Source organism: Oncorhynchus mykiss, chromosome 5 (genome assembly GCF_013265735.2).
Source record: "Oncorhynchus mykiss isolate Arlee chromosome 5, USDA_OmykA_1.1, whole genome shotgun sequence".
In the NCBI taxonomy this organism is placed as follows: domain Eukaryota; kingdom Metazoa; phylum Chordata; class Actinopteri; order Salmoniformes; family Salmonidae; genus Oncorhynchus; species Oncorhynchus mykiss.
In genome coordinates this window covers 46,527,361-46,543,063 of record NC_048569.1, presented here as the reverse complement: position 1 = coordinate 46,543,063, position 15,703 = coordinate 46,527,361, and the positions used below count along the sequence as shown (strand labels likewise).

General features: G+C 41.1%; 1 protein-coding gene across 3 annotated transcripts in view; it reads right to left on the bottom strand.

The window, feature by feature from the left end:
- The window catches only part of LOC110523961 (E3 ubiquitin-protein ligase UHRF1), a 49,084-nt gene that overhangs the window by 4,208 nt on the left and 29,173 nt on the right, over positions 1–15,703 (bottom strand). For all 3 annotated transcript variants that reach the window (XM_036977691.1, XM_036977693.1, XM_036977692.1), the window contains 6 exons: positions 15,591–15,703; positions 11,235–11,342; positions 10,791–10,895; positions 3,214–3,320; positions 2,801–2,963; positions 377–514 (listed from right to left, as the gene is read on the bottom strand). The exon at positions 15,591–15,703 is cut by the window's right edge and continues 11 nt beyond it. In XM_036977691.1, the coding sequence (XP_036833586.1) occupies positions 377–514; positions 2,801–2,963; positions 3,214–3,320; positions 10,791–10,895; positions 11,235–11,342; positions 15,591–15,703 (734 nt within the window). The remainder of the gene's footprint in view (positions 1–376; positions 515–2,800; positions 2,964–3,213; positions 3,321–10,790; positions 10,896–11,234; positions 11,343–15,590) is intronic.

Genomic DNA, 15,703 nt, shown 5'->3' with positions numbered 1-15,703 from the left:
ACTGTAGTAGGGGCACTCCGAGAGACAGTCAAGGCCGTCAGATAAAAACATCAACTGTCTTTATCAAACAAAGGACAAAGGATCAATACAATATTTGTGGTTACTGAAAATATACTATTTCACAGCGGTTTAGATGGTACAATGATTAGTGCTTGTTTTGTCAATAAAACTGAAATTAGGCAAACTACTCCCATTTTTCCAACAAGGAAATGGTGGAGCGATTTCAGAATATTGCACTTTTAATTTGAGAAATTAAGATATAAAAGAGAGTTAGCCACTGAAACAGCAGTCATAACCAAAAGCCTGTCCTATCCTTCTCATACTTTCATAATGTCCTATAAAAACAAATGCAGGTGGACAGAAGACCCTCACTTACCTGCACAGCTAGGCCCAGTTTCTGGATGCGCTCTAGGCCCTCAGGTGTCCAGGGAGCAGGCTCCAGGTCATCCCTCCGCAACAGGTACCGCCACACCAGGAAACCACACTTCCCTATCTCTGGCCAGTACTTCACCACCTGAGACATACACAGAAAAATAATTACTGCTGCTCCACGGAACACAGAGTTGAATGGGAATGTTCGTTCTAGAAATTCTACTTCTATGGGCACATACACAGCAGCAATATCCAGTGAAGATATAACTAAACAGGAGTTTATAGTAAGACAGAGATAGCACTAAAAATAATATTGCTTTGAAAATTCCTCTTTCAAAAAAAGGGATGGCAAAAAGAGCAGATTAAATGTTTCCTAATCTTGTCTTGTTAGCGACAGCCCTGAAACTATGCGTGTTGTGTTTACCGTAATGGCCCATCTGGAGAAATCAAGATGTGTTCAAAAAGTATGACTCATAATGAGGACCAGGCCCAACAATATCTTCATCTGATTTATTTTGATGCCATTTTCTATTACATTTGTAATGGATTTCTGATTTCACAACCCAAACGGCTGTTGACAGTTTGTCACAAGGGACTAGGAGAGAGGTAAACGCATAAAGGATCCAAAATGGTGAGGTTGAGTGACAGGCAAGGAGCCACCAGGGCTCAATTCCAATATCCACACTCCAGCATACAACTTAGTATAAAGCAATGTAATGGGCATGCCTTCTAAGTATCAACCAATATGGCAATACAAACAAAATACTATTGCATTGAAGTACAGTTGAAGTCAGAAGTTTACATACACCTTAGCCTAACACATTTAAATTAAGTTTTTCACAATTCCTGACATTTAACCCTAGTAACAATTCCCTGTCTTAGGTCAGTTAGAATAACCACTTTATTTTAAGAATGTGAAATGTCAGAATAATAGTAGAGAAAGATTCATCACATTCCCAGTGGGTCAGAAGTTCACATACACTCAATTAGTATTTGGTAGCGTTGCCTTTAAATTGTTTAACTTGGGTCAAACATTTCAGGTAGCCTTCCACAAGCTTCCCACAATAAGTTGGGTGAATTTTGGCCCATTCCTCCTGATAGAGCTGGTGTAACTGAGTCAGGTTTGTAGGCCTCCTTGCTCACCCACGCTTTTTCAGTTCTGCCCACAAATTTCTATGGGATTGAGGTCAGGGCTTTGTGATGGCCACTCCAATACATTGACTTTGTTTTCCTTAGGCCATTTTGCCACAACTTTGGAAGTGTTCTTGGGGTCATTGTCTATTTGGAAGACCCATTTGTGACCAAGCTTTAACTTGACTGATGTTTTGAGATGTTGCTTCAATATATCCACATAATTTTCCTACCTCATGACGCCATCTATTTTATGTAGTGCACCAGTCCCTCCTGCAGCAAAGCACCCCCACAACATGATGCTGCCACCCCGTGCATCACGGTTGGGATGGTGTTCTTCGGCTTGCAAGCCTCCTCCCTTTTTCCTCCAAACATAACAATGGTCATATGGCCAAACAGTTCTATTGTTTCATCAGACCAGAGGGCATTTCTCCAAAAAGTACAATCTTAGTCCCCATGTGCAGTTACAAACCGTAGTCTGGCTTTTTTATGGTGGTTTTGGAGCAGTGGCTTCTTTCTTGCTGAGTAGCCTTTCAGGTTATGTCGATATAGGACTCATTTTACTGTGGATATAGATACTTTTGTACCGGTTTCCTCCAGCATCTTAACAAGGTCCTTTGCTGTTGTTCTGGGATTGATTTGCACTTTTAGCATCAAAGTACGTTCATCTCTAGGAGACAGAATGCGTGTCCTTCCCGAGCGGTATGACGGCTGCGTGGTCCCATGGTGTTTATACTTGCGTACTATTGTTTGTACAGATTAACGTGGTACCTTCAGGCGTTTGGAAATTGCTCCCAAGGATGAACCAGACTTTTGGAGGTCTACAATCTTTTTTCTGAGGTCTTGGCTGATTTCTTTTGATTTTCCCATGATGTCAAGCAAACAGGCACTGAGTTTGAAGGTAGGCCTTGAAATACATCCACAGGTACACTGCAAATTGACTCAAATGATGTCAATTAGCCTATCAGAAGATTCTAAAGCCATGACATTTTCTGGAATTTTCCTAGCTGTTTAAAGGCACAGTCAACTTAGTGTATGTAAACTTCTGGCCCACTGGAATTGTGATACAGTGAATTACAAGTGAAATAATCTGTAAACAATTGTTGGAAAAATGACTTGTGTCATGCACAAAGTAGATGTCCTAACCGACTTGCCAAAACCATAGTTTGTTAACAAGAAATTGGTGGAGTGGTTGAAAAACTAGTTTTAATGACAACCAACCAAGTGTATGTAAACCTCCGACTTCAACTGCAATTGCAATTTCATATGACAGAAGTTAGTCCCCTAGCTAATGCACCTTGTAGATGCCATCGTAGCGGTTGCCCTCCTCCGGGGCATACTTGCTGATGCGTCGTCCCTTGGAGCTCCGCACCACCCGCACTGGCTTCCCCGCACGCCAGTTCCTGGACTCCGCCCCGTCCTTGTCGTTGATGGGGGCGTCACAGTTCAGCGCCAGGGCCCTGAGAGAGCAAGGGTCAAAGGGTCATGTGATGAAGGGAGCTAGCTTTCATTCTAGTTCAGCACTAACACATTTGATTCAGCGCCCTTTGCGTCTCCAGGGACAGGTTGATGAACACTGGGTTTCGACGGTTTTACATTGACTTGAGTAAGAAAATAAATAAAAGTACACTATGAAGCCTGCCGTCTTGGTTGAAACCAGGGAGAGAAACAGGACAGGTGGTACTTATTGTGTTTGTTTGTTTACTGTACCTGTTATAGTGGGTTAGGGTCTGGTCAAAGGAATGCTCCCCGATGCGTTTGTTCCCTGAAAGGTCGCGACCCCCGCTGCCCGTATAGGTGAACTCATCTCCCCTGTCCTGACAGCAGAGGTCAGAGGGTTAAAAGGAGACACACACACATATACATATACATATATATATATATATATATATATATATATATATATATATATATATATATATATATATATATATATATATATATATATATATATATATATATATATATATATATATATATATATATATAGCCCCTGCACATGCTGGACTAATCTTGCATTTTCTTTAGATGACTAAGTCACAAGTATGAAATCTCAGCCTGAGACTCACAGTTAAGTCAACATACAGTGCCTTGCAAAAGTATTCATAACCCTTGGATATCTTCATATTTTATTGTGTTGCAAAGTGGTCAACAATCAACTCTAATGTCAAAGTGGAAGAAAAATTCTAACTTTTTTAAAGATTAATTAAAATGTGATAACTATTATCTAATTAGTTATGTACATAAGTATTCAGCCCCTTTGTTTAGGCAAGCCTAAATTAGTTCAGGAGTAAAATTTGGCTTAACAAATCAAATAATAATGTAAACTACATAGACTTACTGTGTGAAATAATAGGGGTTCACATGATTGAACTAAAGACCAGGGAGCTTTTTGAAAGCCTCAAAGAAGGACAGTGATTGGTAGATGGGTAACAATAACAAATCAGACGATGAATATCTCTAAGCATGGTCAAGTGAATAATTATGCTGTGGTTTATGTATTGAACCACCTAGACACATCAAAAATACAGTCATCCTTCTAAACTGAGCAGCAGGATAGGGCTCCAGAGTGGCACAGCAGTCTAAGCCACTGCATCTCAGTGCTAGAGGCGTCACTACAGACCCTGGTTTGAGTCCAGGCTGTATCACAACCGGCCATGATCGGGAGTCCCATAGGGTGGCACACAATTGGCCAAGAGTCGTTAGGGTTTGGCCGGGGTAGGCCGTCATTGTAAATAAGAATTTGTTCTTAACGGACTTGCCTAGTTAAATAAAAGGTTAAATTAAAACAGTTTTAAAAGACAGGAATGAAACTGCTCAGGGATGTTCCCATGAGACTATTGGTGATTTTAAAACAGCTACGGAGTTCAATGGCTGTGATGGGAGAAAACTGAGGACAGATCAACAACATTGTAGGGACTCCACAATACAGTGCCTTGCGAAAGTATTCGGCCCCATTGAACTTTGCGACCTTTTGCCACATTTCAGGCTTCAAACATAAAGATATAAAACTGTATTTTTTTGTGAAAAATCAACAACAAGTGGGACACAATCATGAAGTGGAACGACATTTATTGGATATTTCAAACTTTTTTAACAAATCAACAACTGAAAAATTGGGCGTGCAAAATTATTCAGCCCCTTTACTTTCAGTGCAGCAAACTCTCTCCAGAAGTTCAGTGAGGATCTCTGAATGATCCAATGTTGACCTAAATGACTAATGATGATAAATACAATCCACCTGTGTGTAATCAAGTCTCCGTATAAATGCACCTGCACTGTGATAGTCTCAGAGGTCCGTTAAAAGCGCAGAGAGCATCATGAAGAACAAGGAACACACCAGGCAGGTCCGAGATACTGTTGTGAAGAAGTTTAAAGCCGGATTTGGATACAAAAAGATTTCCCAAGCTTTAAACATCCCAAGGAGCACTGTGCAAGCGATAATATTGAAATGGAAGGAGTATCAGACCACTGCAAATCTACCAAGACCTGGCCGTCCCTCTAAACTTTCAGCTCATACAAGGAGAAGACTGATCAGAGATGCAGCCAAGAGGCCCATGATCCCTCTGGATGAACTGCAGAGATCTACAGCTGAGGTGGGAGACTCTGTCCATAGGACAACAATCAGTCGTATATTGCACAAATCTGGCCTTTATGGAAGAGTGGCAAGAAGAAAGCCATTTCTTAAAGATATCCATAAAAAGTGTTGTTTAAAGTTTGCCACAAGCCACCTGGGAGACACACCAAACATGTGGAAGAAGGTGCACTGGTCAGATGAAACCAAAATTGAACTTTTTGGCAACAATGCAAAACGTTATGTTTGGCGTAAAAGCAACACAGCTGAACACACCATCCCCACTGTCAAACATGGTGGTGGCAGCATCATGGTTTGGGCCTGCTTTTCTTCAGCAGGGACAGGGAAGATGGTTAAAATTGATGGGAAGATGGATGGAGCCAAATACAGGACCATTCTGGAAGAAAACCTGCAAAAGACCTGACACGGAGATTTGTCTTCCAACAAGACAATGATCCAAAACATAAAGCAAAATCTACAATGGAATGGTTCAAAAATAAACATATCCAGGTGTTAGAATGGCCTTGTCAAAGTCCAGACCTGAATCCAATCGAGAATCTGTGGAAAGAACTGAAAACTGCTGTTCACAAATGCTCTCCATCCAACCTCACTGAGCTCGAGCTGTTTTGCAAGGAGGAATGGGAAAAAATTTCAGTCTCTCGATGTGCAAAACTGATAGAGACATACCCCAAGCGACTTACAGCTGTAATCGCAGCAAAAGGTGGCGCTACAAAGTATTAACTTAAGGGGGCTGAATAATTTTGCACGCCCAATTTTTCAGTTTTTTATTTGTTAAAAAAGTATGAAATATCCAATAAATGTTGTTCCACTTCATGATTGTGTCCCACTTGTTGTTGATTCTTCACAAAAAAATACAGTTTTATATCTTTATGTTTGAAGCCTGAAATGTGGCAAAAGGTCGCAAAGTTCAAGGGGGCCGAATACTTTCGCAAGGCACTGTATTTACATAAATGACAAAGTGAAAAGAAGAATACAAATATACAGAATATTCCAAAACATGAGCCTTGTATGGTACTAAAGTAATTCTGAAAAACAAAAACTGCCAAAGGAATACACTGGCCTAAATGCAAAGCCTCATGTTTTGGGCAAATCCAACACAACATCACTGAGTAACTGCCTCCTTATTTTCAAAAATGGTAGTGGCTGCATCATGTTATGGGTATGCTTGTCATCAGCAAGGACTAGAGAGTTTTTCAGGATAAAAAGATACAGGATGGAGCTAAGCACAGGCAAAATCATAGAGGAAAACCTTGGAGAGTAATTTAACTTTCATCAGGACAATAACCTACAACACAAGGCCAAATCTACACTGGAGCTGCTTGTTCCTGAGTGGCCAAGTTACAGTGTCAATGTAAATCTGCTTAATAATCTATGGCAAGATTTGAAAATGACTGTCTAGCCATGATCCCCAACATCTTGACCAAACTTGAAGAATTATGAAAGGAATAATGGGCTAATATTGCACAATCCAGGTGTGTAAAGCTCTTAGAGACTTACCCAAGAAGACTCACAGCTGTAATCACTGCCAAAAGGGGTTTATAACATGTATTGACTCAGGGAGCGGAATGCTTCAGCAACAACTATATTTTATTTATTTAATTTCTATTAATGAAAAAATAATAATCTTCATCACACTTTTTATAAATAGAATGTGAACACAGTGCCTTCATACCCCTTGACCTTTTTCACATTTTGTTACGTTACAGCTTTATTCTAAAATAATTTATAAAAAATAAAAAAACAGAAATATGACATTTACATAAGAATTCAGACCCTTTACTCAGTACTTTGTTGAAGCACCTTTGTCAGTGATTACAGCATCGAGTCTTCTTGGAAATGACGCTACAACTTTGGCACACCTACATTTGGGGAGTTTCTCACATTCTTCTCTCCAGATCCTCTCAAGCTCTGTCAGTTTGGATGGGGAGCATTGCTGCACAGCTATTTTCAGGTCTCTCCAGAGATGTCCAATCAGGTTCAAGTCCGGGCTCTGGCTGGGCCACTCAAGGACATTGAGACTTGTCCCGAGGCCACTCCTGCGTTGTTTTGGCTGTGTGCTTCGGGTCATTGTCCTGTGGAAGTTGAACCTTTGCCCCAGTCTGACGTCCAGAGCGGCAAGGATCTTTCTGTACTTTGCTCTGTTCATCTTTCCCTCGATCCTGACTAGTCTCCCAGTCCCTGAAAAACATCCCCACAGCATGATGGTGCCACCACCATGCTTCACCGTAGGCCGAAGTGTTCAATCTTGGTTTCATCAGACCAGATAATCTTGTTTCTCATGGTCAGAGTCCTTTAGGTGCCTTTTGGCAAACTCAAAGCGGGCTGTCATGTGCCTTTTACTGAGGTGTGGCATCCGTCTGGCCACTCTACCATAAAGGTCTGATTGGTGGAGTGCTGCAGAGATGGTTGTCCTTCTGAAAGGTTCTCCATCTGTCAGTGACCATCGCGTCCGTCTCGAACCTCTACGGACAACTCCTTCGACCTGATGGCTTGGTTTTTGCTCTGACATGCACTGTCAACTGTGGGACCTTATATAGACAGGTGTGTGCCTTTCCAAATCATGTCCAATCAATTGAATTTACCACAGGTGGACTCCAATCAAGTTGAAGAAACATCTCAAAAATGATCAATGGAAACAGGATGCACCAGAGCTCAATTTTGAGTCTCAAATCAATGGGTCTGAATACTTAAGTGAATAAGGTATTTCAGTATTTTATTTTTAATAGATTTGCAATAGTCTAAAAACCTGTTTTCGCTTTGTTGTTATGGGGTATTGTGTGTTGACACCATTATCAAAAGTGAACACAAATGTAATTACGCATGTAATGCATTTATTATAAAAGGTGCATTTTTATGGTGAAAATGACCTTCCCCAAACTTGAAACTCACGCGCTGCTTATGAATGCCATTTAGGCTCTAAACCCCTTGTAAAAGCAGATGAATGTGCTTAATTTTAAAACGTTATTTGACACTTAGTTGTGATAAACAATGTGTTTAATATTAGGAAAGTTGAGAAATAAATATAGTAGGCCTAGTTTATACAAAGCTGATGGGATCCTCCTCTTTTTAGTAGAGGCCATCACCCTGTTTTCTCGTGCAATTGTATAGCAATGTTGCGCAACATGAGCTCATGGGCTCTCATGTCTTTGATTCGATTTTCGAATACATTTGCATTGATGTCAGAGTGATTAGAGGGACAATGGAGTGCTGAGTACCAGGCAGTTAACTAGTTTGGTAGGCTACTAATGACCATCAGCAGCATCAGAGCTTGGAGAAGCCTAATTACCATGATTAAACAGTCATGTGGAATTTGGCTGCCGTCATGACTCGTGACCGCCGGTGTGGAGGTAATATGGTCACCGCAACAATCCTAGTTACTAGACATAACTCTAACCCACTGTATAAGACATTCTCCAAAATGTAAATATTCCTGGCATTTATATTAAATTCCAGCCGTACTTTATCAAAAGTCAGCTATGAATACCAGGCCTGGTTTCCCAGATTTTTTTTCATAGTGCTCTATTGTTCACAGTACTTATCTTATATTATCTCCAATGTATCGTCCATGTAAAAAACCTGTCTGATCAAGATGAATAATATCCAACAATACCTTTTTAATTCTACGCACTTTGCTAGAATTTTTGCATCACAATACTAAAGTGTAAGGGCCCTCTAATTTCTTAAATTGGTTGGATCTTTGTATTTACCACTTGGGTCCTGTTTCAGTAATAATGAAATCAGACCCTGTTGAGTATCTGATAATCTATCATTTTTATCGAAGTGGTTAAAAAAATGCTAATAATTGTCCTCTGAGTACATCAAAAAAGGTTTGGCACACATCAACTGGTATGCCATCCAGCTCTGGAGTTTTCCCAGACTTAAAGGCTTTAATTGCATCAAGAAGTTCATTCTCTGTAATTTGGCCTTCACGTGAGTCTTTCTGTACAGATGTTAATTTTACATTATTAATAGAATAATACAATTAACTTTGGTTAATGGAGACTGAAACGAAAACATCTGCTTAAAGTACTCTGCTTCCTCTTTCTAAATATAGTTTGGTGAATCATGGGTGACTACGTCATTTGTAACAAGTTCCAGTAAATTATTTTTGGTAGCATTTCTGTGTGGTTTTCCCCATATTCCATCCAGTTTGCTTTATTTTTTATAATATATTACTGTACACTTGATCTTTCTTGTATAAGTTCCTCCTCTTCTTTTATAGTCTTTCCTCTAATGTATTCTGTGCCTCTATGGTACAGTTTTTATTGACAACTCTCTGTACTGTTAGTCCCTCTATTTCCTTTGCTAATATTCATTCTTTTGACCTAAATTGCTATTGTTTTAAAGATGAGTATTGAATTGTATGGTCTCTAAAGGCACATTTACAAAAGGTGTCCCATACAATAAGGGGATCTGCTCTACCTATTTATGTTGGAAAAAGGCTGTTATAAATGATTCTGTCCTGGTTAAAACAAGTTGTCATCCAATAGGCTTTGATGAAATGTCCAATATCCTCGCCAACATGGAAATTCTCTAAGGATAATGGATAGGCCAATTATTTGATGGCATTCTGTCCCCTATCAACACTTTTTAAACTTTTGGTGCCAGCGAGAATGACATAAGAAAGTAGTCCAGTAGTTCATTGAGCCTCTGCCATGCAAAACTCACTAAGTCAGGATAGATACACACACACACACACACACACACACACACACACACACACACACACACACACACACACACACTAGTTCCAATATATCCATGACATTTGTCATTTCCTTATATGAATTAGGGTGATAGTTTGTAGTGCGATTTCCATTACGGTCCATTGAGGTATTTAAAACCGTATTATAATCTCCCACCATAATAATAGAGTTGTGTATTGCTTGTAGGCAAGATCAATTATTATATATATTTTTAAAGAAGCGTGAATCATCATTATTTGGACCTTATCAATTAATGAGCCAAATCTGTTTATGGTCCAATAACATATTTAAAAATAATCCATCTACCTTCAGGATATGTTTGGACAATTTGCACATTCAGATCAGAATTATTGTTAATTAATATCATCACCCCTTTTGAGTTACTTTGCCCCCCCCCCCCCCAGTCCTTCTTCCACAGAACATCATCTAAAACTGTTGAATGAGTTTCCTGTAAACAATAGCTATTACGTTCCTTCTCTTTTAGCCAGGTAAATACTGATTGTCTTTTCTTATCTGCTAAGCCATTACAATTATAACTGGCTAAGTATGGGTATGAACACTTTTGCAAAATCCATTGAAAATACGTTCAAAGTCCATCCAAATCCATCCTCCAGACGAATCCCAGTTAAACATTCATCATAGTGGTTTAAATGCACTCTCCAGAGCTGTGCTGTATTCTTAAAAGGATGTACATCCTTTAAGAAAGTCAAACATGCTAAAGGGAGAGAAAGAGAGCGGGGGTGGGAGAAAGAGGCAGACAACATCTGTGTGAGGACCAGATGGATGGGTAGACAGATTACCATCCTCCCTCCATCCTACCCTCCTCCCATGCTAAAGACAAGACAGAGCAAGAACAAACAGCATGGGACATTAGAGGAAGTGAGAATAGAGAGGGAAAACAGAGGGAGAGAGCCCGCTCCCACGCTCCTAGATTGCTTAGTTCAAACACAAGAACCGCAGAAATGAAAATAAAAAAAGAAACCCACCACTTCGTCCTCGAAGCCTCCGGCCAGCACCAGCGAATAGGAGCCATCGTTACTGCGGCCGTGGATACCTCCCACGTGGGGCCTATGCACTCCAGCTTCACTCACCTTGGAACACAGGAAGGGAGGAGAATATAGATAGGGAGAATGAACAGGAGTGGGGGAGAGTCAGGATGGGTGATGTGAGATATGGGAGGGATAGAGAAAGAGGGAAGGAACGTGCAATACAGGCTATGTAAACAAATCCGTGTCAGAATATCAGAGTTGACAACTATAAGCCAATAAAGTTCACTTAAAGTAACAATCCTTCCGGATTCAACATCGCCATGATTTGAAAATATAACATATTGTTCAAAACATTCTCTCTGTTCTCTGTGAGGAATCATCCAACATGTATCACCCTACTGGTATGACCCATGGTACGAAATCGTGTTGCCATTGGCTCACCTGAACACGGAACTTCCATGTTGTTCCCACGGGAACACCAGGTACGGGCCCGTAGTGATTGGAGGGGACGATGGTACATTCCTTAGTGCGCCCCACACAGGCCATACCCTGAAACAGGAGCATGGCATTCAAGGAAAGGACCTATTCATGCATGTTTTAGCTAGCATGTATTCCCACGCTGGACCACACACATTACATAAACAAAGGGCTTACTAGTAGGAGCTTTAGTTACCATAATAGCGTAATCAGACCTGAATGGTTTTGTATATATAACAATAATCAATTTTCAAGGGCTGGAAATGTTTCTTGCTAAAGCATTGGACAATTTGATTCATTCTTCAGTCTTTCTTATCTCATAACATTTCCAAATGATAAGACAAATAAATGAGAAAAACAAAACCTCTAGCACTTTCATGTATATGTTAAAATGTACAGAATAGGCTGTTTTCAATTAACATTAGCGTTCTAAATGGCACCATATTCCCTATGGTGCGCTACTTTTGACCAGAGCCCTATGGACCCTTGTTAAAATTAGTGCACTAAATAGGCAATAGGGTGTCATTTGGGAAGCATTAATGTTGTATACTGGGAAACAATGGGGTTATTTTTCCGCAAGTTTGGTTCCAGGAAAATAACTTCACTCTGCTGAGTCATTTTAAATGGCATTGTTAGCGTCGCCTCACAGCTTGAGAGGAGAGCGCCAACAAAGAATTACACACAGCTTAGTCAGAGCATAAAGGCCTCACTGTGGGCCTGGGCCATGTTCAGTGGGCACCAAACGGAAGGAAACAGAGTAAAAAGTAGAGGGTTTTGTTCAGTAGGGCTAGGGTTGCACATTTCGGGGAACTTTCAATAAATTCCCTGATTTTCCCAAAATCCCAGTTAGAGGATTCCTAGAATCAGGAGGAAATAAGCAGGAATCCTCCAACCAGGATTTCAGGAAAACCAGTGAATTTATTGAAAGTTTGTGTAATTTTGCAACCCTAATTTGTAGGGTACAATGTCACAAAATATTTTGCAATGAAAAAACGAAATTGAGTGGTTCTTATTGGACAAGTCCAGGTAGTCCCTCCCTGTCTCAGTCCGTTTTCTTCCCATTTGGTCACTACTGCTACCTGCCAATGCACTCCTTTAGGAGAACTTAGTGAGGAGATTCAATGAATACAGCCCAGGCAGGCGTGTTTTGCGTGGGGTAAAAGTTGACTGAATTCGTTTTGGACACGGGCTGCTTCCCAAACGTGAGCCAGATGCCCTGTTCAAAGCCCAGGGCAAAGTCAACTCTAAACAAAAGTGAAGTAATTAAAGGAGTAACCCAGGTTGTGAGAGTATGCAACAATTCATCCGCCACACTGACCCTCAAGACAGAGGCCCCTCACGGGTACGTGCTTAGTCCCCTCCTGCACTCCCTGTTCATCCATGACTCCAACACCATAATAAAAAGTTTGCAAACAACACGACGGTGGTAGGCCTAATCACCGATGACAATGACACAGCCTATAGGGAGGTCTCAGACCTGGCAGTGTGGTGCCAGGACAATAACCTCTCCCTCAACATCAGTAAAACAAAAGAGCTGACCGTGGACTACAGGAAACAGAGGGCCGAGCACGCCCTCATTCACATCGACTAGGAAGTAGTAGAGCGGGTCAAGAGCTTCAAAGGAACGACAATGCCTCTTCCCCCTCAGGAGGCTGAAAAGTTCTACAGCTACACCACCGAGAGCATCTTGATTGGCTGCATCACCACTTAGTATGACACCTGATTGGCATTCGACAGCAAGGCGCTACAGAGGGTAGCGCGTACGGTCCAGTACATTGCTCGGGCCGAGCTCCCTGCCCTCCAGGACCTCTATACCAGGCGGTGTCAGAGGAAGGCCCAACATTTATAGTCTGGAACCAACAGGAGGACCCTGAACAGCTTCTGCCCCCAAGCCATAAGACTTTTAAACAAGACTGCTAAATAGCTAATAAAATAGCAACCCGGACTACCTGCATTGAACCTTTTTTTACACAAACTCTTGGACCGACTCTATCCACACACTCATACATGCTTACATTGACACCGCAACACACAAACACTACATATGCCCACACACACAAACATGCATACTGATGCCACACACACACTTTGACACTCACCACATACACTGCTGCTACTGTCTATTATCTATCCTGTTGCCTAGTCACTTTACACCTACCTACAGTGCGTTGGCCTACACACAATACCCCATAATGTGGAATTATGTTTTTAGACATTTTTACAAATTAATTAAAAATGAAAAGCTGAAATGTCTTGATTCAAAAAGTATTCAACCCCTTTGTTATAGCAAACCTTAAAGTTCAGGAGTAAAACAATTTGCTTAACAGGTCACATAATAAGTTGCATGGACTTACTCTGTTTGCAATAATAAAGTAAACATTTTTTTTAATGACCACCTCATCTCTGTACCCCACACAGACAGATAATTGTAAGGTCCCTCAGTCGAACAGTGAATTTCAAACGACAAAGACCAGGGAAGATTTCCAATGCATCGCAAAGGGCACCTATTGGTAAAAAACAGACATTAAATATCCCTTAGAGCATGGTGAAGTTATTAATTACACTTTGGATGGTGTATTAATACACCCAGTCACTACAAAGATGCAGGCGTCCTTCCCAGAGAGGAAGGAAACCACTCAGGGATTTCACCATGAGGCCAATGGCGACTTTAACAACAGTGAGTTTAATGGCTGTGAGTAGGAGACAACTGAGGATGGATCACAACATTGTACTTACTCCACAATACTAACCTAAATGACAGAGTGAAAAGTGAAGTGAAACTGCAAAAAAGACAATGCAAAGAAATACTTTATATCCTGAAAACAAAGTGTTATGTTTGGCGCAAGTATGAATGAGATATTTCTGCATTTTATTTTCAATACATTTTGTAAAAATTATAAAAACATGTTTTCACTTTGTCATCATGGGGTATTGTGTGTAAATGGGGTGAGGAAAACAATATTTAATAAATGTTCAATTCAGGCTGTAACACATCCAATTATTAGTCAAGGGGTATAAATAGTTTCTGAAAGCACTGTATATGTAGTACATAGCTACCTCAATTACCTCGTACCCCTGCACATCGGCTCGGTACTGGTACTCCCTGTATATAGCCATGTTCTTTTTTTTGACTCATTATTTGCTGTGTATTTAGTGTCACTATTTACATTTTGGATTGTATTTTTTAAATTTTAAAAAAATCTTACCTTTAACTCTGCATTGTTGGAAAAGGACCCGATTTGATTTAAATGAAAATAATTCTGTGTTTCCACATGCAAAAGTGGTTGCTTTTGATAAGAAGTTGGACAATGCACCATGCTGCTTTGTTGGCAACATGACCGAAGATTACTGTTCCGATTGGAGAAGGACGCTCCTCCCTCACGGCTTTTGCCCGTTCACGTTACGGGCCATCGACCGGTGCCCCGCGCCTCAGCATAATCCAATCTGCCGAGTCACTCTGCTACAAAGCTGTGAAGAAGAGATCTACTTTGTATTGCTAATATTGTGACTCGACAGGCCGAAAGCTCAGTTTACTCAACTAGCCTGGGCTTCTGTTAGCAGCACAAGGTGCTAGACAATGACAGTGTTGTCGGTCTGCCTGCCCATGTGGGTGAGTGTCTCGCTCACTCATTCAACTGCCAAAAACCAAGGGGGTCCTCCTTCTGAGTGTCACATTACGTGAGTTGCGGCATTAACATATTTGCTCCAGTAACAAGATATCTCCTCTTTCTAAAGTAAAATAGAATAGTCTTTCAAGACCAAAGTGTGTTTGACAACAGCTGATAATCAGCTGAGGGGAACACGCTGTACCAAAATGAACAAGCGGCAGGAATCAACACAATTGCACATTAGATGACCCATTCTCAGTAGGATGAGCCCGGTATGTTGATATTTGTTGCTTACTGCGTTCATTTTTTACTAAACAGTAATTCCTAAATAGTATTCTGATTAGTACACAGTATGCAGTTGAAGTAGGTAGTAGGCAAGCCAGATTTCTGACACGGCCCGTCACCTTGCCCCAGTCCCTCTGACTCTCTGTTGAGGCTAAGGGGTTAGCGTAGTTAGTATTATAGACCCGGTCTGTCTCACCTTGCCCCAGTCCCTCTGACTCTCTGTTGAGGCTAAGGGGTTAGCGTAGTTAGTATTATAGACCCGGTCTGTCTCTCCTTGCCCCAGTCCCTCTGACTCTCTGTTGAGGCTAAGGGGTTAGCGTAGTTAGTATTATAGACCCGGTCTGTCTCACCTTGCCCCAGTCCCTCTGACTCTCTGTTGAGGCTAAGGGGTTAGCGTAGTTAGTCTTATAGACCCGGTCTGTCTCACCTTGCCCCAGTCCCTCTGACTCTCTGTATGGGCTGATGGCATCTTTGCTTTCTTCTTACTGGCCTTCAGCTTCTCACCAGCCTTCACAACCTCGCTAGTGTCATTCTTACAGG